At 43.5% G+C, this 26,771-nt stretch overlaps 1 protein-coding gene across 1 annotated transcript in view; it reads left to right on the top strand.

The window, feature by feature from the left end:
• Window positions 1-25,166, top strand: part of MTHFD1 (methylenetetrahydrofolate dehydrogenase, cyclohydrolase and formyltetrahydrofolate synthetase 1) — a 63,984-nt gene extending 38,818 nt beyond the window's left edge. The window contains exons 9-21 of the mRNA XM_031668972.1: window positions 479-697; window positions 4,142-4,218; window positions 5,147-5,287; window positions 6,405-6,473; window positions 6,767-6,878; window positions 6,975-7,114; window positions 9,415-9,456; window positions 13,174-13,274; window positions 14,716-14,893; window positions 19,002-19,109; window positions 19,971-20,123; window positions 23,487-23,580; window positions 24,924-25,166. Of these exons, the coding sequence (XP_031524832.1) occupies window positions 479-697; window positions 4,142-4,218; window positions 5,147-5,287; window positions 6,405-6,473; window positions 6,767-6,878; window positions 6,975-7,114; window positions 9,415-9,456; window positions 13,174-13,274; window positions 14,716-14,893; window positions 19,002-19,109; window positions 19,971-20,123; window positions 23,487-23,576 (1,430 nt within the window). The 3' untranslated portion in view covers window positions 23,577-23,580; window positions 24,924-25,166. The remainder of the gene's footprint in view (window positions 1-478; window positions 698-4,141; window positions 4,219-5,146; window positions 5,288-6,404; window positions 6,474-6,766; window positions 6,879-6,974; window positions 7,115-9,414; window positions 9,457-13,173; window positions 13,275-14,715; window positions 14,894-19,001; window positions 19,110-19,970; window positions 20,124-23,486; window positions 23,581-24,923) is intronic.
• The last annotated feature ends 1,605 nt before the right edge of the window (window positions 25,167-26,771 follow it).

Raw genomic sequence — 26,771 nt, 5'->3', positions numbered from 1 at the left:
AACTCGGCCTCCCAAAGTGCTGGGATTACAGGCTTGAGCCACCGCGCCCGGCCTGGCTTACTGCAACTTCTACCTCCTGGGTTCAAGCAGTTCTCCTGCCTCAGCCTCCCAAGTAGCTGGGATTACAGTCACCCACCACCATGCCCAGCTAATTTGTGTATTTTTTAGTAGAGATGGGGTTTCACCATGTTGGCCAGGCTGATCTCGAACTCCTGACCTCAGGTGATCTGCCCGTCTCGGCCTCCCAAAGTGCTGGGATTACAGGCGTGAACCACCACACCCAGCCAAAGCTCGCCTTCATGGCTAGTAAAAGCTTCCCTTTCCTCACTAGGCATATTTGTGGCATCCCAAGTTATAATCCTCATCTCTCATTCCTGAATAAACTCAACCTACTTGGAGATAATTTTTTGTAATGTCTTTTTTTAGGTTGACAGTGGGAAATAACCCCCAGCTTTCAGTTTTTCCTTCTGAATTCAAGATGGTTTGCATTTCCTAGAGGGGATCCCATTTAGAGCTAGAGATCAAAATTTTTGTTTTACATTTATTGTGCTTCTATTTGTCTTATTTTATGTTTTCATTTTCCTACCCTTTCAGAGACTAGGCATTGAAAAGACTGACCCTACCACACTGACAGATGAAGAGATAAACAGATTTGCAAGATTGGACATTGATCCAGAAACCATAACTTGGCAAAGAGGTACCAGAGCAGTATACAAATCCCGTTTGTTTTGACTATATTGCACACCCCACACCCTCCAGAATAGTTGTTAAAATGTGAGGCTCAGAAGCTTCCATGTTGGTATTTTACCAGCTAAGGCATGACTAAGATGGTGACATTATTTCTTTTTCTTGCCACCTCTCAGTATCTCTCCTTATTAGCTGTCATCAAATCTCTCTTCATTGGATTGGTCGAACATTTTGCTGGCTATTCAGTGTTGACTGAAATTAGGGTAGTTAAACCAAAACTAACATTTTACAAATTAATTTTATGCAAAAAGTTTTGGTGTCATGAAGTAGAGAAATTATGTTTAATCACTTCTTGAATCATGTGTGACCTTTATTCTTAGAACTCTTGTGTGGCATAAATGACTTGATTTTTTCTGTAGTTCTCTAGCTTACCTAATTTTTTTTTTTTTTTTTTTTTGGGACAGAGTCTCCCTCTGTTGCCCAGGCTGGGCACAATCTCGGCTCACTGCAAACTCCACCTCCCAGGTTCACACCATTCTCTTGCCTCAGCCTCCCGAGTAGCTGGGACTACAGGCGCCCACCACCACGCCTGGCTAATTTTTTGTATTTTTAGTAGAAACGGGGTTTCACTGTGTTAGCCAGGATGGTCTCAATCTCTTGACCTTGTGATTTGCCCGCCTCGGTCTCCCAAAGTGCTGGGATTACAGGCATGAGCCACTGCACCCGGCCTACCTAATCATTTTTTTACCTCATTTTATTAAATTCTCTTATAATATATTAGGTAGCCTTCAAGGTTTAATTACTTACCAATTTAGTAAGTAGGTTGCCTGGCTTCACTGCCATATGTTACTTTTCTCAATGCACAACTAGTGTAGCTTAGATTTTACTTTGCATCAACAATGCAGCTTTCTATTCTGTATCACTATTGAGAAGGAATCTTCATCCCCTCATGCAGAATGCAGCTGAAGGCCAATTTATTGACCGTTTTTGTGATTTTCCTTGACTCAATAACTGTTGCTAGCTAATGGCATTTTTTAGATGACACCCTCAACGTCTAAAACCACACAGGAATTTCTCTGCCTTTGCTTCAATAGCTTTAGACAAATGGTATAATATTTTATAAGGAATAAGCTAAAAGTCCATTTTGAAGATTTAGTATCCGATTTACTTTTCTTTTGCTCCGTGTCTCATTCATGTTTTCTAAGAAACTAGAGGCAGTCATACCTATTGACTGGCTATTTTTTACAGAAATATTAGTTACATGAAACCTGATACTTTTTTCTCTTGAAAAATAAGGGTTGGCTCTAACAACACATTATAGTAAGAGTGGGGCGTGTGTATGTGTCTGATTGCTATATAAGACACTGTTTTGGTATGAAATTATGATAGTCTTTATGGAAAATAATTTGGCATGTTATCAAGTGTCTTAAAAATGCCTCTCCTCCTTGACTCATTTAGAGTATGAACTGGGTTTTTTTGTTCATTGTGTGTGTGTGTGTGTGTGTTTTACTTTGAAATTATTTTGATTTTGAAATAGAAAACATCTTGAAAGGAAAAAAAACCCACAAAATATATAGGCAAATTTGTACTCTGTGAGCTTCTCACATCCTCACACTTCTTCACCAATCTCTAAGATGAAAAACTCTGTTCTAAAACATATTCAGCCATCAACAATGATGTTATTAATAGGAATATGGATCAATTTCATTTTGTGTTTCTTTGATATTGTTTGGCATTTGATACTGAAATGGCAACTCCTGTTTCCTCTCCATACTCATAGTACTCTCAGTACCTCACTTCTGACACCAGATGGGTAGTTTTTCTCTTCCACAACAATTCAACTTTCACTTCTCCAGTGGATATTGACTGAGTATCCTATGATTTAACTCAATTCTGATACTAACTGTCTGGAGCAGATCCTATAGATAAAGGGCTTAGTCCTACAAGACTGCCCCACTTCACACACGAATCGCAAATCCAGGTTGTCACCTGTGCTTCTGACCAACTGGTTATGAACTGGAGGGTCCCCACAATCCCCTGCTCAGGTTCATTTCCTAGAATGGTTCACAGAACTCAGAGAAGCATTTCACTTGTGCTTATGGTTTATTATAAAGGATACAGCTCGGAAACAGCCAGATGGAAGAGAAGCATAGGGTGCATCACTCTCCCAGCACCTGGATGTGTTCACCAGCCCAGAGGCTCATCAAATGTTGTTCAGGATTTTTTTTTTTTTTTTTTTTTTTTGAGACAGAGTTTCATTCTTGTTGCCCAGGCTGGAGTGCGATGGAGTGATCTCAGCTCACCGCAACCTCTGCTTCCCAGGTTCAAGTGATTCTCCTGCCTCAGCCTCCTGAGTAGCTGGGATTAACAGGCATGTGCCACCATGCCCGGCTAATTTTGTATTTTTGGTAGAGACAGGGTTTCTCCATGTTGGTCAGGCTGTTCTCAAACTCTTGACCTCAGGTGATCTGCCCACCTTGGCCTCTCAAAGTGCTGGGATTATAGGCGTGAGCCACCACGCCCAGCCTGTTCAAGAGTAATATACACCCCTAATACCTTACCCAGAGGTTGGTGGGTGGGACTGAAAGTTCCAGTCCTCTAATCATTTGTTCTTTTTGGTGACCAGTCCTTTCCTGAGGCTGTCTAGGAGACCTACCATAAGTCACTTATTACCATAAACTCAGGTGTGATCAAAAGAAGTTTGTAATGAATAATAAGACACTCCTATCACCCTTGGAATTCCAAGAGCTCTATGAGCCTTGTGTCAGGAACCCATGGCAAAGGTCAAATATATTTCCTATTACACTACACATACAAAAAACCAGAACTGAGGGTACACTAAAATGTTAACAGTAGTTAGTCCTGGGAAGTCGTTAGTTGGTTAGTTGCTTGATCTTTGCCATGTTTTTCGTGGTTATACAATTGGATAGATATTCTGTCATCAGAATAGAAATTATCTCTGTTAAGTGTGCTATGTTTCCTAAATTTCCAGACCAGGACTGGCACCCAGCATGTTTCAAAAGATATTTGCACTTGCCCTGATTTGATGGCTCCTGTGTTTCTTACGGTGGTGGAAAGTCAATGAGTCATCATCCCACAGAACAACAACACAAACCTCAGTCTTTTGAAAAAATGTAGACTGCTCTGTTTTTCTTATATGTGGAATATGCTTTAAAATAGATTCCAGATTTCTAGTTAACTGTTTGAATTCTCTAGATGGAATAAAACCAAGCCACTCCACATTCCTTTGCTTTAAAAATAACTCCTGTGTATTTATGGTATATGAACATCATTTCTTAACTTTAACACATATTCTAGCTTTGCCATCCATTTTGAGATCAAATATTGATAGACAATCATGCAATTAGACTTATTGCTTTAAAACCCTGCTGCTTCCTTTAACTTTGTGGTCCTTTTACTCAAAATCGTTCTATATTTTGCCTGTCTGCTATAGTGTTGGATACCAATGATAGATTCCTGAGGAAGATCACGATTGGACAGGCTCCAACAGAGAAGGGTCACACACGGACGGTAACAATTTGTCCCTTTCCAAGGAAATTAGTTCGGAGGCACTAGATCTTGCTGCTTCTCTCCTCCTCCATCCTCTCTCATACGATTGATACTGCCAGGTGTTGTTCTGCCTTCTCCCTTTTAAAATGGAAGTGAGTAGGTGTGTGGCATTGAGCACTCCTGACAGCTTTTGCAATAAATCCCATGTGTCACCTGTGTGTTTTTCCCCCAGCATTTTTTCCTGGAGGTGGAGAGCCCCAAGTGAATATCCTTGCATAGAAATTGATTAAAATTGCTTCTTTTTTGTAGCCATTTCACTGTATATCTCCTTGGTTTGAGGTACCATATTGTTCCCTTGTATATGAAGAAAATAAGCGCATGATTATAAGCGGCCATGATAAAATCATAGCTTTTTGGTCCTACTGTAACATTTATTTTAAAAAATTGACAACTCAGGGCTGGGTGTGGTGGCTCACGCCTATAATCCCAGCACTTTGGGAGGCCGAGGCGGGCATATCACTTGAGGTCAGGAGTTCGAGATCAGTCTAGCCAAACCCCGTCTCTACCAAAAAAATTCAAAAATTAGCTGGGCATGGTGGCACGTGCCTATAATCCCAGCTACTTGGGAGGCTGAGGTGCGAGAATTGCCTGAACCCGGGAGGTGGACGTTGCATTGAGCCGAGATTGTGCCACTGTACTCCAGCCTGGACGACAGAATGAGACTCTGTCTAAAAAAAAAAAAAAAATTGACAACTCAGGGTCTTGGAATAATTAATTAATATTTTTTGCTATTAGAAGATTATGTTCATTAAATATTTTGGGTAGTATTCTGTTATTCTATCCTTTTAAGCTATTTGTTTAAGCCTCAGATGTAAAAAAGGATCACTTGCAATTCACACTTCTGGTTTAACACACAGTTTTTGCTAGTGCCTCTTTTCCCTGCCCACAGGCCCAGTTTGATATCTCTGTGGCCAGTGAAATTATGGCTGTGCTGGCTCTCACCACTTCTCTAGAAGACATGAGAGAAAGACTGGGCAAAATGGTGGTGGCATCCAGTAAGAAAGGGGAGCCCGTCAGTGCCGAAGATCTGGTGGGTACCCAGGCATGCCAGGCTTGGCGACATATCTGTATCTGTTGTCCTAGGGTCTTTCAGCAGTTATTAATAACAGAATTTAACGCTGTACTTAAGACATTGCAATTAACTCATCAGTTTAATCCTATTTTGCTAATTGCAAGATAATTATGAAATGTTTAAAAAGTACATCAGAGTGAATAATAGGTGGTATGCTTTACTAATAGATCACAAGTCCAGGTGATTTGAGTAACATCTTCATCCTGTGGGCATCTCTAAAAGTGGGCGTATGACTTCAATTTGCAGAGAACATCAAGAGTACCATTGCTTTATCTTTGTTGCTAGTTAGTTCAGCTACACTTTGATGGCTTAATAGAGTGACCTGATGTTAAAAGCTGGTATTGAACTCTTGCGTAATATTGCAGTTTCAGCTTTGGAAGACACATATTGAGTTTGGTATTTATAGAAATTTCTGCCCAGATACCAGAGTTACAAATAACTGAGTACTCTAGGAACAAGCATTGCCATGCTTTAACCGAGTCTAGAATGGATTTCTCACATCAGTCAGCAGCAGAGCTTGATAAAGATACTTGTTTCCAGAGTCACATGTTTTTCCAGAAATTACATGTGAATGTCATTTTTATTCTATCTGGCAACTTTGGCCGGGCGAGGTGGCTCACGCCTGCAATCCCAGCACTTTGGGAGGCCGAGGCGGGTGGATCACAAGGTCAGGAGATCGAGACCATCCTGGCTAACACAGTGAAACCCTGTCTCTACTAAAAATACAAAAAAATTAGCTGGGCGTGGTGGTGGGTGCCTGTAGTCCCAGCTACTCGAGAGACTGAGGCAGGAGAATGGCATGAACCCAGGAGATAGAGCTTGCAGTGAGTCGAGATTGCGCCACTGCACTCCAGCCTGGGCAACAGAGCGAGACTCTGTCTCAAAAAATAAATAAATAAATAATTGGCAACTTCCTAGCATATCCAGAAAGAAACCATGAATGGTCTGATTCAGGTGAAAGTATCAGTTGGTCCAAGATGGCTAACATGGGTAAGGCTAGAATGTCAAATATTGGTTTCAGAAGGTTGGGTTTTTTTGCTGGTGGGAGTTCACGCTGCACACATTTGTTTCGTAGGGGGTGAGTGGTGCATTGACAGTGCTTATGAAGGACGCAATCAAGCCCAATCTCATGCAGACATTGGAGGTGAGCAGAGTGACTCCTGCCTTCTTGAATTGGTTTTGGACAGTCAGAGCAGAGTGGTTATAAAGCACACTTAACCTGGGTAGTCAAGACCTTCTCCACTTGCTCATCTCTTTCTTCTCATTCTTCCTCACACCTGTGACTGGGAGGTTACTAAAATAAAAGAGATGACTTTGTATTTTCCCTCTGGGAAGTATTTTTCCTTCTGATTCTAAATCAATTCCATATTCTTGAGTGTGTGATCCCACTTTGAAGCAGGACTGGCAGCTCAGCTCACGGTGTCCTGGTTTCCACAGGGCACTCCAGTGTTTGTCCATGCTGGCCCGTTTGCCAACATCGCACACGGCAATTCCTCCATCCTTGCAGACCGGATCGCACTGAAGCTTGTTGGACCAGAAGGGTTTGTAGGTTAGTGTTTTTGCAAAACCAGTGAATAGACTGTATATTTCTTTTAACATCAGGGGAATTGGGATGGCATTTTTACTGTTGCTTTCCTCCTTACAGTGACGGAAGCGGGATTTGGAGCAGACATTGGAATGGAAAAGTTTTTTAACATCAAATGCCGGTATTCCGGCCTCCGCCCTCACGTGGTGGTGCTTGTTGCCACTGTCAGAGCTCTCAAGATGCACGGGGGCGGCCCCACGGTGAGCAGTGGGTTGAAGTGTCTGATTATCAGCAGTGTGCTGACGGCCGAAAGGAAGTTGGATGACTTCTGCCTGTTTCTTTATTGAGCTGCTTTTATCCTCGTGATTAATAGGCAGCAAAAGCAAGGGATGGGCAGACAGCCCTTGTGTTGGCTGCCTTATCACTCACAGGCACCGTCAGCGCTCAGCATTTTAAGAGGGCCAAAATCGGCTGCCTGGCCTACCTTTCGGAGGACATCTGACAACATCTAAACCCCTCCAAGGACGTGTGCTTGGCTAGCCCCACAAAAAACTGTTTTATGTTCAGACTGTTCTTTTTAAATCTGTATCCCTCTGTATAGTGACACTGGCAACCAGCCACCCAAACCAGTTAGCTGAGACAGAGGTCAGCCCCTTCTTGAGTAGTTCATGCTGGACAGGGCCTCCACACCCTAGGGAGGGAGCAGGGGAGAGGAGAATGACAGATCTGCCCAGGGCTGCCCTGGTAACAGAGAAACAGGTGGAGACTGGCTCATCCTCACCTCCAGCCTGAATTTTGTATTTCTCTGAATTCTTACTGCTTAGAAATTCCTACTACTCTACTTTTTATCCTAGTATTTTAACACCTTTTCTTTAGGTCCTACATGAAAAGACATGGTGCTAGTTTTCTGAAATCATTTGAAAAACTATTAAATTCCTGTCCACCAGGAGCTTGTATTGTAACTTAGGAAATAAGGCTTCCCTCACCTACAGGATAAAAATCAAATTTCTTTTGGTCAGGGTTTGTTCTAATGTAGCAGTTCTCTGTTTTGGCCTCAGAACCTCTTTACACTCTTGACAGTTATTGAGGGCCTAAAAGAGCTTTTGTTCATGTGGGTTATAGCTATTGATATTTACCACATTAGAAATTAAAACTGAATTACATGTTAACATAAATAACTTTGTAAACATGAAAATGCACTATCTTTTCCCAACAAAATTTAGGCATTGTCCATTTTTCAGATCTTCTCTGGGTCCGGCTTAATTGAAGATAGTACTTAATCTGTTGTGACATCACATGTCTCATAACATTTGGAAAAGTCCATTATATGCTCAATGAGAGGATGATAATGAGAATAAAAGGGCCATAAGATGTTATGGAATCTTATGGAAATAGTTTTGACCTCATGGACCCCTTCAAAGGATTGGGTCCCCAGAGCACACTGGGAATGCTGCCATAACAACCCCAGCACCCCATCCAGTCTTAATTATCCCTGAGTGCCAAAGGCACTCCCAACCCAGCACACCCCTTTCTGCTAGTAGCGCAGAATAGACTCCCTTTTTTTTCCCCAGTCACAACTAACATTCCTCTCTCTTATACCCCTCACTCACCCTCACACCATCGCACCTCCTTTCCTTGCTTCCTCCTGACCTCACGGTCAGGATAATGTCCTATAATGCTGTGCATGGAGGGGAACATTTGCACATATGGCTCTGTCAAGGGAGTAGGCGTCCTGCTCCCATTACCTTACTGACGGGAAGCTACGTGTAAGGTCCTTGCTTCTTGCTCTGCCTCCTCATGACCCCTTCTGGAGTTGGAGCACCATGGTCTCACTGCAGTGGGAGAGGACGGAGCTTCCTAATCACTATCCACTGCCCATGGTGGGGCCCATGAAATGGACACCTTCACCCACTTGCTCAATTCTGTGGATGTAACAGGGCTGAGCCATGGCATAGATCAAGACTGGGGGCCGGGGGGCGTTGAGGGGGAGGGTGGCACCAGACATCTCCATCCTTTAGATACACTCTATAAAAGAGAAAGAAAATCTTTCTGTATTGTTTTCCCTCTTGTTTGTATTGACCCTACACCATGGTTCAGCTCCACCAATGCTGGGTTGGCATTGTGGACCAGCTCATGAAACCACAGCAGGGCTCATCACAGGCTCCATCGACAGACATCCCAGGGTGACTTCCGCAGGCCCGACCGCTTCCTCTTTCCCCACACTGCCCTTGATTCCCAACCTCACTGCTATGGCCTTCACTCGATGAGTCACTGCATCTGCCTAGGGTACACCCCTTTCCACTTCTCCCACCATCGATCCGATCCTTCTCACCTGCTTAATTCAGGTCATAGAGGTCTTCCACGCTGCTCAAAGCAGTCGTTTTTGTTCTGTGCTGTGTGATTGGTCACATGCCCTAAGTCCTTAGGGCAGGAAATAATCTTATACTACTGTACAGTCTGCAAGCATTGCAGCCTCTTGCCTTTAACACATGACAAGCACCGTTTTAAGCTAGGAGATTTAAATAGGAAATGCCTCTGACTCTGTTTCTTTTCCTTCCAGGTCACTGCTGGACTGCCTCTTCCCAAGGCTTACATAGAGGAGGTAACCTCAGTTATTTCTCATCACGTGCATCACGTGTCCTAGAAAGCACCACACTTTGAATCAGCATTTCTCCACCTCGCCCGTGTGGAAATGAATGGGTTATTGCTGTGACCCAGGGTGCAGGGTGCCAAAAGGCCTGCAGCGTGCTGAGTAGTTACATTAAATGAGTAGATAGGGAAGATGGGCCTCACAAAACAGAATTGTCCTACATAGGGTGTCAATAAGCCACTGCCCTAGACCAGTGGTTGCTGCTCAACAGCTGATTTTGACCCCGGGGACATTTGGCAATGTCTAGAGACTTTTTTTATTATTACAACTGGAAGTGAGGAGTGCTACTAGGATCTAGTGGGTAGAAACAGGGATGCTGGCTAAACATCCTTTAATGCACAGGATAGCCCCCTACAACATTATCCAGCTCAAATGTCAGGAGTGTGAGGCTGAGAAACCCTGTCCTAGACTAATAGCAGTTCCCTTCCATTGTCTTCCCTGCATTGGCTGGGTAAGTTCCAAATGCCGTTCAGATCAGAAACAAGTAGAGACCTTTTTTGAAATGGCTTCTCCTCTCCAGATTTAAATCGATATTAAAGGGCCAAGATACATGGTCAGGATTCTGGTGGTTTTTCTAGACAAAGCTTCCTGGATATTTATAGCATCAAACAGGAAGCTAGAGAACAACTGTGAGCTCAAACCTTTTCATATTTATGTCATTTACCATCAAAGAAACATCTCTGAAGCCAGTTTGGGGTGGTTACAGGAGAGACAGGCCATCAGATAAGGTGGCAAGGTCACCTGCTGTCACTGCTAATTCAATTTTTCTGCCTTTTTGGAAGGCTTTTAAATTATCAAGCAATACAGGGTCAGTGTTCAGGCCCCAAATGAAGTATTTCAAAACTGGCTAGAAAAAAATTGCTGGTACCTTGAGTCTGCCTGTCATCTGAGTTATGGTTTGCCTTTTATGGTCATTTGTCTGATTCACGCGTAGGAGGGGAATTCACAGTTCTGGCCCTCCTGCCACCCCACAGCCTTTCCTGTGTCTAATTACAGTGACTGCCCCTAGCTGGCCCAGCTGGTGTCTTCATTTAAGAAATTCTGCTTATTTAAAACTGTTCTTGATCAGCCTTACATATTAATTGGTTTTCATGTAAAGAATTAGCAGTGTTCTTTAGAAGCTCAAATAAATCATAATCTCAGTTTTCAATTATTAAAGGAAAAAAAGCATAAATCATATTTATAATGAATCAGTTGTTTTCCACCTTTTATCCTACCCATTTCTGCTTTTTTGGTATCCACAAACATTACTGCTGGGTTTTGCTCATGATTCAGTATATGTATTTTTATAAGACTCTTTTATTTTTAAAATATTTAATGTATTGTTAAGCCTACAATAGTAATATACCCTTTGTAAAAAATAATAAACAAACATTACAAGAATATAATATATGTGAGTTGAGTCCCCTTAACAGTTCAGAGCATATTTCTCAACATTTAAAAAATTATCGTGAATTATACGCATGTATTTTTGTGTTTGTCCTAAAATGGAATAATTAAGCTCTCCATGGTTTTGCACCTTTAGTACGTCTTGGACAGGTTCCATGTTAACACAGATGGGTCTCACTTTCATAACATCTGCATGATAAATATTCATTGAGTGTATGTATTGTAATTCATTGGCCCAGTCCCCCTTGGAGGAGGTTTATGTTTATAATTTTCCAATGCTACAAGCAGGGCTGCAGTAAACATACTTAAAGGTACATTTCCTTAATGGCTTCCCTTTAGTTTGTAGTACTTGGTTTTTTTGTTGTTGTTTGTTTGTTTGTTTGTTTGTTTTGAGACTGAGTCTGGCTCTGTCGCCCAGGCTGGAGTGCAGTGGCCGGATCTCAGCTCACTGCAAGCTCCGCCTCCCGGGTTTACGCCATTCTCCTGCCTCAGCCTCCGGAGTAGCTGGGACCACAGGCGCCCGCCACCTCGCCCGGCTAGTTTTTTGTATTTTTTAGTAGAGACGGGGTTTCACCGTGTTAGCCAGGATAGTCTCGATCTCCTGACCTTGTGATCCGCCCGTCTCAGCCTCCCAAAGTGCTGGGATTACAGGCTTCAGCCACCGCGCCCGGCGTTTGTTTGTTTTTTGAGATGGAGTCTCGCTGTGTCACCCAGACTGGAGTGCAGTGGCACCATCTCGGCTCACTGCAAGCTCCGCCTCCCGGGTTCACACCATTCTCCTGCCTCAGCCTCCCAAGTAGCTGGGACTACAGGTGTCTGTCACCACGTCCGGCTAATTTTTTTGTATTTTTATTAGAGACGGGGCTTCACCATGTTAGCCAGGATGGTCTCGATCTCCTGACCGCGTGAGCTGCCGCGCCTGGCTGGTTTTTGGTTTTTTTTGACAGACAGGGTCTCACTCTGTCACCTAGGCTGGAGTGCAGAGGCGTGATCATAGCTGCAGCCTCTAACTCTTGGGCTCAAGCAGTCTTCCTGCTTCAGCTTCCCCACTAGCTGGAAGAACAGGAACATGCCACCACACCAGGCTAGTTTTTTAATTTTTCGTAGAGACAGGGTCTCCCTATGTTGCCCAGGCAGGCTGGTGTCGAACACCTGGGCGCAAGTGATCCTCCAATCTCAGCCTGCCAAAGTACTGGGATTACAGGTGTGAGCTACCACATCCAGCTCGGTTTTTTTTTTTTTTTGAGATGGAGTCTTGCTCTTTCGCCAGGCTGGAGTGCAGTGGTGTAATCTCGGCTCACTGCAACCTCCGCCTCTGGGGTTCAAGTGATTCTCCTCCCTCAGCCTCCCAAGTAGCTGGGATTAGAGGTGCCCACCACCACACCTAGCTAATGTTTATATTTTTAGTAGATACGTGGTTTCACAGTGTTGGCCAGTATAGTCTCAATCTCTGGACCTTGTGATCCACCCACTTCATCCCCCTCAAAGTGCTGGGATGACAGGTGTGAGCCACCCCACCAGACCCGGCCTTTTTTTTTTAATTAACTTTTCAGTTGTGGAGACGGGGTCTTGTTATGTTTCTTAGGCTCGTCTCAAACTCCTGGGCTCAAGGGAATTCTCCTGCCTTGGCCTCCCAACGTCCTGGGATTACAAGTGTGAGCCACTGGGCCCAGCCACTGGCCTGATTCCTAAAGACAGTATTTATCTTATTTCTTGCCCTCATTCACAGCTGAGTTCATTAAAACCTTTGAAAACATCGCTGCTTACTTCATATTTCCTAGCAGTATTTACGGCAGCCATGTAACGAATACCTCTTCTGTGCCAGCCACTATGTTGTTAGACTCTGTCTTCTGATGGAAGGGTCTGTGCTGTGCCGAGTAGAGTCAGTTTGTATTATCATACCCCTACGAATACATAAAATCTAAAAACACAATTTGTAAATATAATTTGGGTAAGGGTAACTAACTCCTTTCAAACAGCAAATAAGCTATAATGTTATGGCATAATGACAGCAAATATACCAGCACTTTTTTTCTCGAAGGCTGGGAAACAAGCAGAGCTCCACTCTAGTGTCATAGGCTGGAGTGAAAGCTGCAGTCCTCCATAGCATCCACTCACAGCACTGGAGGAAATGCACCAAGGAACCTTCTCTTCTTTCTTGGCCTCCTTGTCCTGACAGTGAGTGGCTGCTGGCTCAAGGAGGTTGTTTGCCTTTGAAGAAGAACCTGCAGTGGTTTTCAACTCTCTGATCTCGTAGACCTTTCACTGTTGTTTTTATAGAACCTGGAGCTGGTTGAAAAAGGCTTCAGTAACTTGAAGAAACAAATTGAAAATGCCAGAATGTTTGGAATTCCAGTAGTAGTGGCCGTGAATGCATTCAAGTAAGTGTAGAGTGTAAGAGAAAAGGATGAATGTGGAAAATCTTCTGGAGCTGATTGTACAGCACTGCTTTTAGCTTTATTTTGTTTTTCTTTTTTTTTTTTTTTTTTTTTTTGAGGTGGAGTCTGGCTCTGTCGCCCAGGTTTGAGTGCAGTGGCCGGATCTCAGCTCACTGCAAGCTCCGCCTTCCGGGTTTATGCCATTCTCCTTTCTCAGCCTCCGGAGTAGCTGGGACTACAGGTGCCCGCCACCTTGCCCGGCTAGTTTTTTGTATTTTTTTTTTTTTTTTAGTAGAGACGGGGTTTCACCGTGTTAGCCAGGATGGTCTCGATCTCCTGACCTCGTGATCCACCCGTCTCGGCCTCCCAAAGTGCTGGGATTACAGGCTTGAGCCACCGCGCCCGGCCTATTTTGTTTTTCAGTTACTGCTATTATAGCCTGTGGTTTTAGCCAGCACCATGACAGGCACTGTGTACGTCACAGCGGGCTCACCACCTCACCCACCGAGGGTCCCAAAGTCAGATTCAGCTCCTGGGGGCCCTTTTTCTTTCCACTGGGGGAAGTAACACACAAGCCTGAAGTTCGGTGTTCCTTTTTCAACTTTAGAGGCCTTTTATGCTAACAGAAGGTCATAGGCCTATAGTGTTCCATTATTTTACTGATCTGGTGGGATGTTGTCTTGACAAAGAATTGGGCATATTACACTGGAAGGGGTCATGCAAGAACTTGTGTGGGTTGTTTAGGTATTGCACTGGTGGTCAGGGTTTTGTTATAATGGCCTCACCACAGTAGAATGGGAAGCAAAATTCTTCTTTTTTTTTGAGTCTCTCTCTATTGCCCAGGCTGGAGTGCAGTGGCACGATCTCCGCTCACGGCAAGCTCCGCCTCCCAGGTTCACGCCATTCTCCTGCTTCAGCCTCCCAAGTAGCTGGGACTACAGGCGCCTGCCACCACGCCTGGCTAATTTTTTGCATTTTTAGTAGAGATGGGGTTTCATCGTGTTAGCCAGGATGGTCTCGATCTCCTGACCTCGTGATCCTCCCACCTCAGGCTCCCAAAGTGCTGGGATTACAGGCATAAGCCACCGCGCCCAGCCAGCAGAATTCTTAAAAGCTAATATTTACTGATTCCTTGTGGAGTGCTGGGAATTTTCCAAGTACTTTACGTGAATTTACCATCTGAGTCTCATGATGTCCCAATGAAATAAGTGCTGTGATTATTCTCATATTACCCAGGTGGAAATTGAAGCACATAGAGCTTAGGTAACTGGCCAAAAGTCACCAGCTCGTAAGTTTCAGACCTGAGATTCAAACCCAGGCTGAATTTCTTAGTTAATGTTTGTTTATCAGTGGGTGATTCACATGAGGTTTTATGGCAAAAAGAAGACAGACTCTGTCTCTCCAACTATTTTCCATGCTTTCATATGAAGTGCTTCCTTTACAGGACAGACACAGAGGCTGAGCTGGACCTCATCAGCCGCCTTTCCAGAGAACATGGGGCTTTTGATGCCGTGAAGTGCACTCACTGGGCAGAAGGGGGCAAGGGTGCCTTAGCCCTGGCTCAAGCCGTCCAGAGAGCAGCACAAGCACCCAGCAGCTTCCAGCTCCTTTATGACCTCAAGGTGGGTGATTTGCTATTTGCAAAAAAAAGAAAAAAGACGAAAAGGGCACAGTGAAGTTTCTGTGTGGCTACTTCTATTAGAGCCCCATGCTTCGCAGCTTCAGCCTTGTGGTTTGATTCCCACATAGGTGAGTTACCCAACCACAGCCTGGACTACGACCTGTAGGCAGCCTTCTTTTTATTTCTGAGACAGAGTCTTGCTCTTTTGCCCAGGCTAGAGTACAGAGGCATGATCTCAGCTCACTGCAACTTCTGCCTCCTGGGTTCAAGTGATTCTCCTGCCTCAGCCTCCCGAGTAGGTGGGATTACCGGCGTCTGCCACCGTGCCCGGCTAATTTTTTAATTTTTTTAGTAGAAACGGGGTTTCACCATCTTGGCCAGGCTGGTCTCGAACTCCTGACCTCGTGATCCACCCACCTCAGCCTCCCAAAGTGCTGGGATTACAGGCGTGAGCCACTGCGTCCGCCCAGACAGCCTTCTTATAAACATGCCATTGCTCACTTACAGAGAGGATTTAAGCAGGAATACCCCAGGGTGGCGGGGGAACCGTTGCTCATATCCCAACTTTGAAAAGGGTCAAAGTACAGGTGGCAGAAGAGAAGGTTACGTATAGACCAAATACGTAATTCACTGTAGCCTTTAACACAAGGCACCAACCATGTGGCAGATTGGTAAGGGGCTGCATCGAGCTTACAAAATTTTTCTGATGGCTTTTCAGTAAAGGGGGAAAGACGTGGGCCCCCAGGCTCACTTCCCAGTAAGGTGCTGCCTCAATTTCAGGGCCCTCACATGCAAAACCAAAGTACTTCAGGAAGCTTCATCATTTTTTCCATCACTAAGCAAATTAAATTACACCTGGTCTAAGTAGAGCCCTGTTTACTCTATGATACAATAAAGTTAATTCAGGAAAAGGTTGTTCTTATTATAGGGTTGTGTTTTGTTTTCATTTATCTGTCCAATGTATTTCAGGATGTGATTTGACATTAAGTAGTATGGAAAAAACAACTGGAAACTTTGTTAGGAATATGAGATATATGCTGTAGTTAATTTTCCTATTCTCTAGACTAGTTTTTGGCTTGGTTTTTTTGTGTGTTTGTTTTTTGTTTTAAGACAGCGTCTTGCTCTGTTGCTCAGGCTGGAGTGCTGTGGTACAATCATGGCACACTGCAGCCTCAACCTCCTGGGCCCAAGTGGTCCTCCCACCTCAGCCTCCTGAGTAGGTGGGACCACAGACATGTACTACCAAGCCTGGCTAATTTGTTTTATTGGCCGGGCGCAGTGGCTCACCCCTGTAATCCCAGCACTTTGGGAGGCCGAGGCGGGTGGATCACCTAAGGTCAGGAGTTGGAGACCAGCCTGGCCAACATGGTGAAACCCCATCTCTACTAAAAATAAAAAAAATTAGCTGGGGCTGGAAGGTTGAGGCAGGAGAATCGCTTGAACCTGGGAGGTGGAGGTTGCAATGAGCTGAGATCGCACCACTGCACACACTCTAGCCTGGGCAACAAGTGCGAAACTTCGTCTCAAAAAAAAAAAGTTTGTTTTATTTTATTTTTCTTGTAGTGACTGGGTCTCCCTATATTGCTCAGGCTGGTCTTGAACTCCTGGGCTTAAGTGATCCTCTTGCCTCAGCCTCCCAAAGTGCTGGGATTATAGGCATGAGCCACTGTGCCTGGCCTGGCTTGGTTTTTAATAGATAATCATAGACTTTCAAAAATAGCCCTGAATAAACTTATTACTCTTGAGTTTTAGTGTTCTCTTATTTCTCTTTGCTTCTTGCAGATATAATACACTTACAGTTAATTAACATTGACATTGATATTCTCCTGTTGAGCTTTGGTTTTATAGACAAGTTTTAAAATCTGTTCAGCAATCATCTTTTTAGAAAAATGCCATAAACCCAAATTTGTACACAAACGCAAAGCATTTATAGGCACCCTCTCCACGCTCCCATGCATAGCACCCAAGACTGGAAACCCAGTCCTTGAAAACCAGCAGGAGACCTGGAAGAGCAGGGACATATGGACTTTAGAACCCATTTCTACTTGCAACTTTTATCCATTCTGGCAAACAGGAGGCTGCCACTTTTTGTCTTACTCAGCGTCTGCTAGTCTTAAATCACCCTTCAACCAAAGTGCTTTTGCTTCAGAAGTTCTAAATGTGCCTTGGCATTTATAGAGCTCCAGTTATGAGATGCATATGAAAATAATCTGTTTCATCTTTATAAAGTCCTTATTGAAGATTCACTTTATTCATGTCCATTATACAAAGCCCCTTCATAAATTATCACTATTTAGTTCAAAAGGGAATTTTTGTTTTTATAGATATAGATTATTGCTCCTTTTAAAAACAAAACTTGGCTGGGCGCCGTGGTCACGCCTGTAATCCCAGCACTTTGGGAGGCTGAGGCAGTGGATCACCTAAGGTCAGGAGTTCGAGACCAGCCTGACCAAAATGGTGAAACTCCGTCTCTACTAAAAATATAAAATTAGCCAAGGGTGGTAGCACACGCCTGTGATCCCAGCTACTTGGGAAGCTGAGGCAGGAGAATCGCTTGAACCCGGGAGGCAGAGCTTGCAGTGAGCTGAGATGACGCCATTTCACTCCAGCCTGGGCAACGAGTGCAAAACTCTGTCTCAAATAAATAAATAAATAAATAAAAACTTGCCTAATATGTTCTTTTAGCTTTAGTTGCTAGGGAGTATAAAGCCAGATATATTGCCTAATTTTTGTAATTTGCTCATCCAAATTACCCATGAGTAGCTTTCCTTCTCATTTCCTTTAGGCAACCTCTCCCTATGCTGTTCTCTCTGAATCTTAATGCCCTGAACTAGTCTACACAGCATTTAAGAAACCAGCTCCACTTCTCTGAAGGCTTTGCCCCAGAGGAAACAGCTCATGGGACTGAGCCCTCACCAGCCAGACCATTGGTCTCTGTCCACTGCACTGTTTGCTTCAGGTGCCACAGAAAGCGGACACACCCAATGTGTGTTGATCATGTAAATCACTGGATTGTTTTTTCCAGTACCTAGGTGATTTTGCTTTTATGATTATTTCCTAATTCCTGGTGTTTGCACTTAATCAGTTGTGTTAAGGGCAGCATCTGCCTCTCATATACAAACTGGGAATTATGTAGATGGACATTGGTTGTCTTATTTCATAAACAGTGTCCCCAGATCTGGTTTGACAGGACTGATCTCCAGTATTAGAACACCTACTTTTTAATTTTTATTATTTAAAAATTTTTATTTTTTAAAGAGACAGAGTGTTGCCATGTTGCCCAGGCTGGTTTCAAACTCCTAGGCTCAAGTGATCCTCCTGCCTTGGCCTCCTCCCAAAGTGCTGGGATTATAGGGATGAGCCACCATACCCAGCCTGAACATCTACTTTTTATTTATGAAGAAATAATTATTCTTGGGTAGTCAGCAATACTGTTTATGATGTACTTAGCAAGAGATTTTAAATATGTACTTACATAAAACCTTAATATATATTAATGCATGTGTGTATCTATATCTATATATATAATACATGTATGTGTATATATATGTATGCATATATAGATATAAAAACTTTACCTCTGTGGGACATTTTCACTTATAAAATCTGAGGCTTGATATTAAAAGAAAGTGTTCCTGGCCAGGCAAGGTGGCTCACACCTATAATCCCAGCACTTTGGGACGCCAAGGCGGGCAGATCACCTGAGGTTGGGAGTTCGAGACCAGCCTGACCAACATGGAGAAACTCTGTCTCTACTAAAAATACAAAATTAGCTGGGCTTGGTGGTGCATGCCAGTAATACCAGCTACTCGAGAGGCTGAGGCAGGCGAATCGCTTGAACCCGGGAGGCAGAGGTTGCAGTGAACTGAGATCGTGCCATTGCACTCCAGCCTGGCTGGAATTGCATCTCAAAAAAAAAAAAAAAAAAAAAAGGAAAGAGAAAGTGTTCTTAACCCAATCAACCTCAAACTATTTGCATATATATATATTTATATAAAAACCATCTTCTGCCCCTTTTAGGGACTCTGACTTAGAATGTGGCTATGTCCTGGTTAAATGTCCTCACATGTGTCCAGTCATGGTGTCACCATCTCTTTCTTGTGCTTTAGCTCCCAGTCGAGGATAAAATCAGGATCATTGCACAGAAGATCTATGGAGCAGATGACATTGAATTACTCCCCGAAGCTCAACACAAAGCTGAAGTCTACACAAAGCAGGTAGATTTTTGGTTAGTTTGTCCTTTCAACTCTTTGCAAAGCAGGCCTGGAGTCACAATCTCTGGGTCCTTCCAACCCTGGCAAGTACCCATTGCTTCACTTCTGTGGGTGGCAGCCTTCTGTCCTCTGAAATTCTGGGTTTGGATTAGGCGGCACAGTCCCTGGTTCTTTATTTACCCATAGGCGGTATATGAATGTGTAGAAATCCATGAGGAAATGCAGAATGTCTTACCAAAATATTGAGAATGTCTCCAGTTTTTGTTTTTTTGTTTGAGACAAGGTCTGGCTCCATTGCCCAGGCTAGAGTGCAGTGGTACAATTTCAGCTCACTGCAGCCTCTGACTCCTAGGCTCAAGCAATCCTCCCACCTCAGCCTCCTGAGTAGCTGGGCCTACAGGCATGCACCACCACACCTGGCTAATTTTTGTGTTTTTTGTAGGGATGGAGTTTCGCCATGTTGCCCAGGCTGGTCTCGAACTCCTAGGCTCAAGCAGTCCACCCGTCTCAGTCTCCCAAAGTGCTGGAATTTACAGTCATGAGCCACTACACCTGACCCTCTCCAATTTTATTCTCATATCTACTCCAAACTGTTATTTTAAATTGGTTTTATGTTATTTCCATAGATGGAAATAAAATATTCACTTGTGGACTACAGTTGTGAGTACATAACTCCCTCACTCAACAGAGTTCTTTTTTTTGTTTTTTGGCATAATAAATAAGCTGGAGGACAGCAAGGTAGAGATGTATATAAAGGGAGTTGGATGTTTCAAATAAATGGAAGGAAGAATCCATGTAATCACAGGGCCCAGATGGTCACTGCTGTGTTGTCATCTTTTCATTTGTCTTCCCTTCTTTCCCCAGGGCTTTGGGAATCTCCCCATCTGCATGGCTAAAACACACTTGTCTTTGTCTCACAACCCAGAGCAAAAAGGTGTCCCTACAGGCTTCATTCTGCCCATTCGCGACATCCGCGCCAGCGTCGGGGCTGGTTTTCTGTACCCCTTAGTAGGAACGGTAAGTGTGTGCTGCAAGGGAGGAGCGGGCGCATCTGCACTTCTTGTCTGAAGTGTGTTGCTGAAACCATCAAGCAAATGCCAAGTGAGCAGAGTTCGCTGCCCAGAAGAAAGTTGGAATCACGCCTATTATGATTGCTGTGGATCATAAGCTATAAAGCAGGACCTATATAGCTCTTGCTGTGGACCATCTTGGTGTCAATTCAAGAATGATGCCATGACTACTCATACTGAATAAAAAATTCTGTTTCCCAGGGGCAGTATGCCCTTCACTGAATCTAGGATGATCCCAGTTGATAGGCTGGGGTAGTGCTAACATAATCACAGTTAATGTTTATTGGGAGCCTTACATAGATTAACTCAGTCCCCCAACAGCCCTAGGAGGTAGGGACAGAGGTTTTATGCCCCCAGGGTCTTGCTGACAGGCCTAGAACTTATGCCTGAAATTCAGCGGGTTTATTATTTTTGAGTAAGGAATTTCCCCATTAAAAAATGCAAATGGGACCCTTGAGATATGAAAGGTGAGGTTGCTTATTTACACTTCAAGGTGAACGAGGTATCCAGTGCTTTCTTATCTTACAGATTTTATGCATATTCAAGGAAGAATATTGCCAATTGGGAAGCAGAGGGGAGGGATGCTTAAGGACAAAATCATAGTTTGGGCTGACATTGTTCCAAGGTTAGCATGGATCCTGAATCTAGGTTATCCCCTAAATCTGCCCTGTATCCTATATCTACAGATTATACTGCCATGCAATATAGGATTGAAATATTAAACTAAACCAACACACATGGAAAAGAAACCAACGTATCTCCTTTTAGATTTATGTCATTCTTTCAGTATGGTAAGAAAGTGGTAGGAGGTGGCATTATAGAGTTGAAAACATAGGACATTAGAGCTGAATCCATTTTCACCTCCAGATCTTGGCCTTGGGCAAATTATGAAAGGTGAGAGCCCTGCTGCCCTCAGTTCACACTGTAGGGCAACATCATCACATCACAGTGGTGCTTAGCACAAATGCCTGCATCTCACTGCCTCCTTAGCCCTCTAGAGAGCAGGAGGCTTAGCTTTGCTATGATGTACATCAGTCTCCAGGATTTGTAGAAATCCCCTTTGGTAGGAATGTTCCACCATTTTTTCCCAGCACCTTGAATACTGCAGAAATATGTGGTGTTCTTTTTGGAGAAGTTGTCAGCAACTACCAGCTGAAAGAGGGGTAGCTGTACTCGTTCTTGTCACTTTTGATCTTCACATGAAGGGAAGGATAACAGTAGAGGTGAAAGCAAATCTGGAAGCAGTCAGGCCAGTAAGAGTCAGGCTGTAAGGTGGAGAGAGACACAGCCTGCCCAACTCAAGACTTTCTCATTTAGAACAAAGTATGCGTCAGAGGCCTTCAACTTTAAGTTGGACCAAGATGTTTCCACACATGATCAAATGGTTTAATCACTATTCTAACACCTTCCAGTTGCCGTTGGGGCCTTAACAGGACTCAGATTATTTGAATATTTTCTATATTAATTCAAAGTGTGATGGCTTCTTTTCAGAACTTTATATCTAAGTTCATACATGTGTGTACACATAATATTTTCTTTTTTTTGTATATTTTCTGATTATCAGTGACCAGTGTTTAGGAGGGAAAATCCTCTTGAGGAACGAGTGAAAATATCAAAAATCCTACTCATCACTGTTTGTGGAACCATCTTTAGGGTTTTCTGCTGACATCACATGTATGTCTACAACAATGGGCATGTGTCTTTTATCTTTATAATGTCATCTTCTGGTTTTTCTGCTGGGTCTAAGGACCCATCCTTTCCTTTCTCCTACTTGTCTCACACCTAGCACCTCCTTACCTCTTACACGATATGAGAATATAAACCAGTTGTCAGATCCCTATAATGTTTTGGGGAATATTGACTGGTACTCAGAAGTCAGTCAGAATGAGGTTTTCTAAAGTATTGATGATGTTTTGTGTTACAGAAGATGACTCATTCTTTTTTAATAACCTTTTTATAGTTAAGTTTTAGAAGTAACCTAAACTGTTTTCCTGTCTAGATTTAATTTGGAACTTGTGTGTATTCATTATATAGGACATTGTTACAGATAAAAATATACTGAGTTTTCACTTGCAAGCCATACATATTTGCATCTAAGTAGAAATTTGTCAAAGCTGAGTCTTTAGAAAAGCAGTGAGTACAAATATAATTTGTAAGCATTACGAGTTTAGTTTTAGAAGGCCATTTTGGGCCAGTAAGAATAGTGATTATAAAACCGTCTAGATTATGTACAAAAGTGTCTTGGCCCAAGTTAAAGGATACTAACTCCTACCGTCGTGTTGCTGAAGCAAAAATCACATGGGCAGCTCAGCTAGCAAGACTGAATAAAACAAAATTTAAAAGCAGGCAAGCCCCGCACCTCCTTTTGGTCTTGCAAAGTGTGAGCTGAGGAGGTGAGTGAGCAACTCCTGCACTCCCCAGCACTCATGCGTGTAAGGTGAAGGTGGAAACACCTCCTGCTACTGCTTGTGACCACATGGAAGATGACCGCGAAGGCTGGCATTTGGTTTGCAGAAGGACATGAGGAATCAGTTTCTTTCTTTTTTTTTTTTTTTGAGATGGAGTCTCGCTCTGTCACCCAGGCTGGAGTGCATGGAGTGCAGTGGCGCAATCTCAGCTCACGGCAACCTCTGCCTCCCAGGTTCAAACAACTCTCCTGCCTCAGCCTCCTGAGTAGCTGGGATTACAGGCACACGCCACCATGCCCAGCTAATTTTTGTATTTTTAGTAGAGACCAGATTTCACCATGTTGGTCAGGCTGGTCTTGAATTCCTGAACTTGGGTGATCCACCTGCCTCGGCCTCCCAAAGTGCTGGGATTATAGGCATGAGCCACCACGCCTGCCTGGGATCAGTTTCTAAGTCTGAGTTTTTTAACAGGATTAGTGACTTGATTTTTAATATGTAACAAGAAGAGTACCCACTTTATTGACAACTATAAAATGATGTTCTATCTTTGTGCCTTGGGCTTTCTTTCTGAAGGAAAAGTGAAAGTAAAGATGACTTTACGTTTATTTTAGACATGGCCTCGCTCTGTCGCCCAGGCAATGGGATGATCATGGCTTACTGTGGCCTCAAACTCCTAGCCTCAAGCAGTCCTCCTGCCTTAGCATCCCAAGTAGCTGGAACTACAGGCACATGCCATCATACCCAGCTAATTTTTTATTTTCTGTAGAGGTGGGGGTCTCACTATGTTGCCCAGAGTGGTTTAGAACTCCTGGCCTCAAGTGATCCTCACCTCAACCTGGTATTACAGGCGTGAGCCACTGTGCCCAGCTTTAGTTTATTTGTAATGCTTTTTTACATCCTAGATGAGCACAATGCCTGGACTCCCCACCCGGCCCTGTTTTTATGATATTGATTTGGACCCTGAAACAGAACAGGTGAATGGATTATTCTAAACAGGTAAGTTGTTACTGGGTAAGAATTTTGCTTTTTTCCTTATGTAGCTTATTTATGAATTATAGAGCTCAAACTGACGCTACAAAAAATCACATTCTAATGCTTTCAAAACATTTCTTTTCAGACTTCCCTGAGGGGAGAGGGGATAGGAATGAGAGTTGGCAATAACCAATGAGTTGAAATATTTATATTTCAACACATTTTTGGAAGAAGTGCAGCATGGCTTGTCACAGGTTGACAGTGTAGCGGAGAAAACTGCTGTCCAATAAACTACAGAGGAAACTACAGGAGGCGTTAGACTCCCTCTGCTGAAGCCCCAGGAGGCTTGGGGTTCAGAGTTGATGACACATTGCAGGTCAGGAACAGCTGATGGTCTATATACTCTGAATAGGGAGTTAGAAGGCAAGAGTTAGTAAATGTCTTAGGAAGTATAATAGAAAAGAGAAGGAAACAGGACCAATCTGGAAGTTCTTAGGGCCTTAGGTGAAAGGGCCCTGAGTACCGACTACAGTGAGTGACGTTGCATTGTTTGATATTTTTGAAATTTCAACAGGACGTGTCTCTCCTTAGGCAGGTCCTTGGGGCTGAAGAAGCAAGCTGCAGTGTGCACTTATATTCCTAGACACGTCCTGTTGAAATTTCAAAAATGTCAAACATGAAAATCCCAACATCTTTCTCCAGAGAATAAAAAAGTGGCTTGCCTATGAAAAAAATGAGAACTAGACTTAACACCCGTCTTATTGGCAATAAGAAGCTTTTAGACAATGGAGGAGTGTCCTGTAAGGTCACAGGGAAGATGACTTTCAACATGTGCTCACACCTAACCGAATCTATCTGGATGTTTTCAGACATGCGAGGGTTTGCCGCCCCATATCTCTTCCTAAGAAGTTATTTAGCAATGTACTTAGCAAAATGAGGAATTAACCAAGAAAAAAGGAAGACATGAGTTTTGGGAAACTGAAGCCTCATTTGCACATTAGTGAAGGGGCATTCTGATAAGCATGCAAATGACCTAGAGTTACAAATCCAGTGTGGAACAGGATGGGGAAGCACCTGAGAAAAACTAGAAAAAGCTGGAAAAGACAAGGATATCAAATGGTCATAGTACAAAACAAAAGCTCTTGCATTATTTGAGAAATTTAAGGTCCAAGTAGAAGCAAACTAGTTTGATGCTAGAACACTATTCAAGTCCATTTATGGACATGTCCTAGAAGAGCTGGTGGTGGGAAAGGATGTAAATGTTAACAACTTTGGCAATGTGAGTGGGTAATGGTGCAGTATGGAAGGAACAGGAAACATTTCAGTGCTTAGAGAAAACATTATTTCTTGTTTGTTTTTCCTTCCAGATCCTCATCCATCTTCAAGAAGCTACTTTGAAAGTCTGGCCAGTGTCTATTCAGGCCCACTGGGAGTTAGGAAGCATAAGGAAGCCAAGAGAAGTCAGCCCCTGCCCAGAAACTAATAGTAGGAGTTTCCCCGGAAGTCATTTTCAGCCTTAATTCTCATCATGTATAAATTAACTTAAATCATGCACATGTCTATTTACTTTAGTGACGTTCCACAGAATAAAAGGAAATAATTTTGCCATCTTGGTGTTGCAATATGAATTACAGCCTTAACAGACCGTGCCACAGGTCTCTGCCGTCCTTTGTGAGCTCATTTGTCAGGTAGACCCTTGGGCTGAAGATGCAAGTTGCAGTGTGCCCTTTATGATACTGTTGTGTTTAGAGGGAAATGTATGCATGCTTGTGTATTTCTGAGAGGACACACAATTCAGGGGACCTCCTGAGAGGGCCGGGTTGGAAGCTAATGACTTACCTTTTTATCTTACACCTTTCTATGTTGTTGAATTTTGTTTTTCTACCCTGAGGAAGTATTGCTTATACAAGTTTTTGCCTGAACTTCCTTGGAATTCCCATTTCTGTCACAGCTTTAGCACTCTATGTTTAGAGTTCTCAAGAAGGATGGTCATACAGCACCAGCCTTAGGTGAGCCTCTATTCTGTTGGTGCAGCAAGTATTCATTGAGTTTCTTCTAAATGCCTGGGCTCTACCCTTCCCTACAGACTTTCTTTTTTTTCTTTTTTTCTTTTCTTTTTTTTTTTTTGAGACGGTGTCTCTGTCACCCAGGCTGGAGTACAGTGGCGCAATCTCGGCTCACTGCAATCTCCATCTCCTGGGTTCAAGCGATTCTCCTGCCTCAGCCTCCCAAGTAGCTGGGATTATAAGCATGAGCCGCCATGTCTGACCTAGACTTTCTTTTTCCTAAAACATTAGGTTGGTAAAAACCACAATTACTTTTGCACCAACCTAATGTTTTTTTTCCTCCTCTTCTGGCTGGGCGTGGTGGTGGCTCATGCCCATAATCCCAGCACTTTGGGAGGCCTACGTGGGCGGATCACTTGAGGTCCGGAGTTCAAGACCAGCTTGACCAACATGGTAAAACCCTGTCTCTACCAAAAATACAAAAATTAGCTGGGTGTGGTGGCAGGCACCTATAATCCCAGCTACTTGGGAGGCTGAGGCACGAGAATTGCTTGAACCCAAGAGTCAGAGGCTGTAGTAAGCTAGGATCATGCTGCTACACTCCAACCTGGGAGACAGAGCTAGACTCTGTCTAAAAAAATAAAAGAAAATAAATATTTTTCCTTCTCTTCTTGTTCTTTATCTTCTATCTCTGTTCTTCCTCTCCCATTTGTTTCCTTCCCTTTTCCCCTCTGTCTTCCTCCACTGGATCCTTCCAGAGTATGCTGCATGTCACTGGTGCCAGTGCTAAACCCTGCTGATGTTGGCAGAGCAGTATTTTCCCCAGTGACCTTGGTTTTATTATTTTTAATTCCCTAGGTCCACATCAATGTTGTAATACAGTCAATTTTACAGTCCACAGAAATGATAGCAGTGCCTTGAGAGGCATATGGCAAAGGGGTCACAATGCAGAGCCCCAGCTCTGTGGCGCAGAGCCTCACCCACCTCCCTGCCTCCACATCCTCACCATGGAAATAGGAGCACTGTTGGTACCTACCTCGTGAGGGCGGTTCTGGAATTACTCAAACACATCATCTAAGATGCTTTGTACAGGGCCTGGCACATTGTAAGCACTTGTCAGTTCCTGTTGCAAAGCATCATCCAGGCCCTGTTTGCACAGTTAATTGCTTCTGGTACTTTCTTTTTTCTGGTGGGAGTGACAAGAGTCGT

This window comes from Papio anubis, chromosome 7 (genome assembly GCF_008728515.1).
Source record: "Papio anubis isolate 15944 chromosome 7, Panubis1.0, whole genome shotgun sequence".
Lineage (NCBI taxonomy): Eukaryota > Metazoa > Chordata > Mammalia > Primates > Cercopithecidae > Papio > Papio anubis.
The sequence above is the reverse complement of the archived record's forward strand: the minus strand, read 5'-3'. Positions and strand labels throughout refer to the sequence as shown.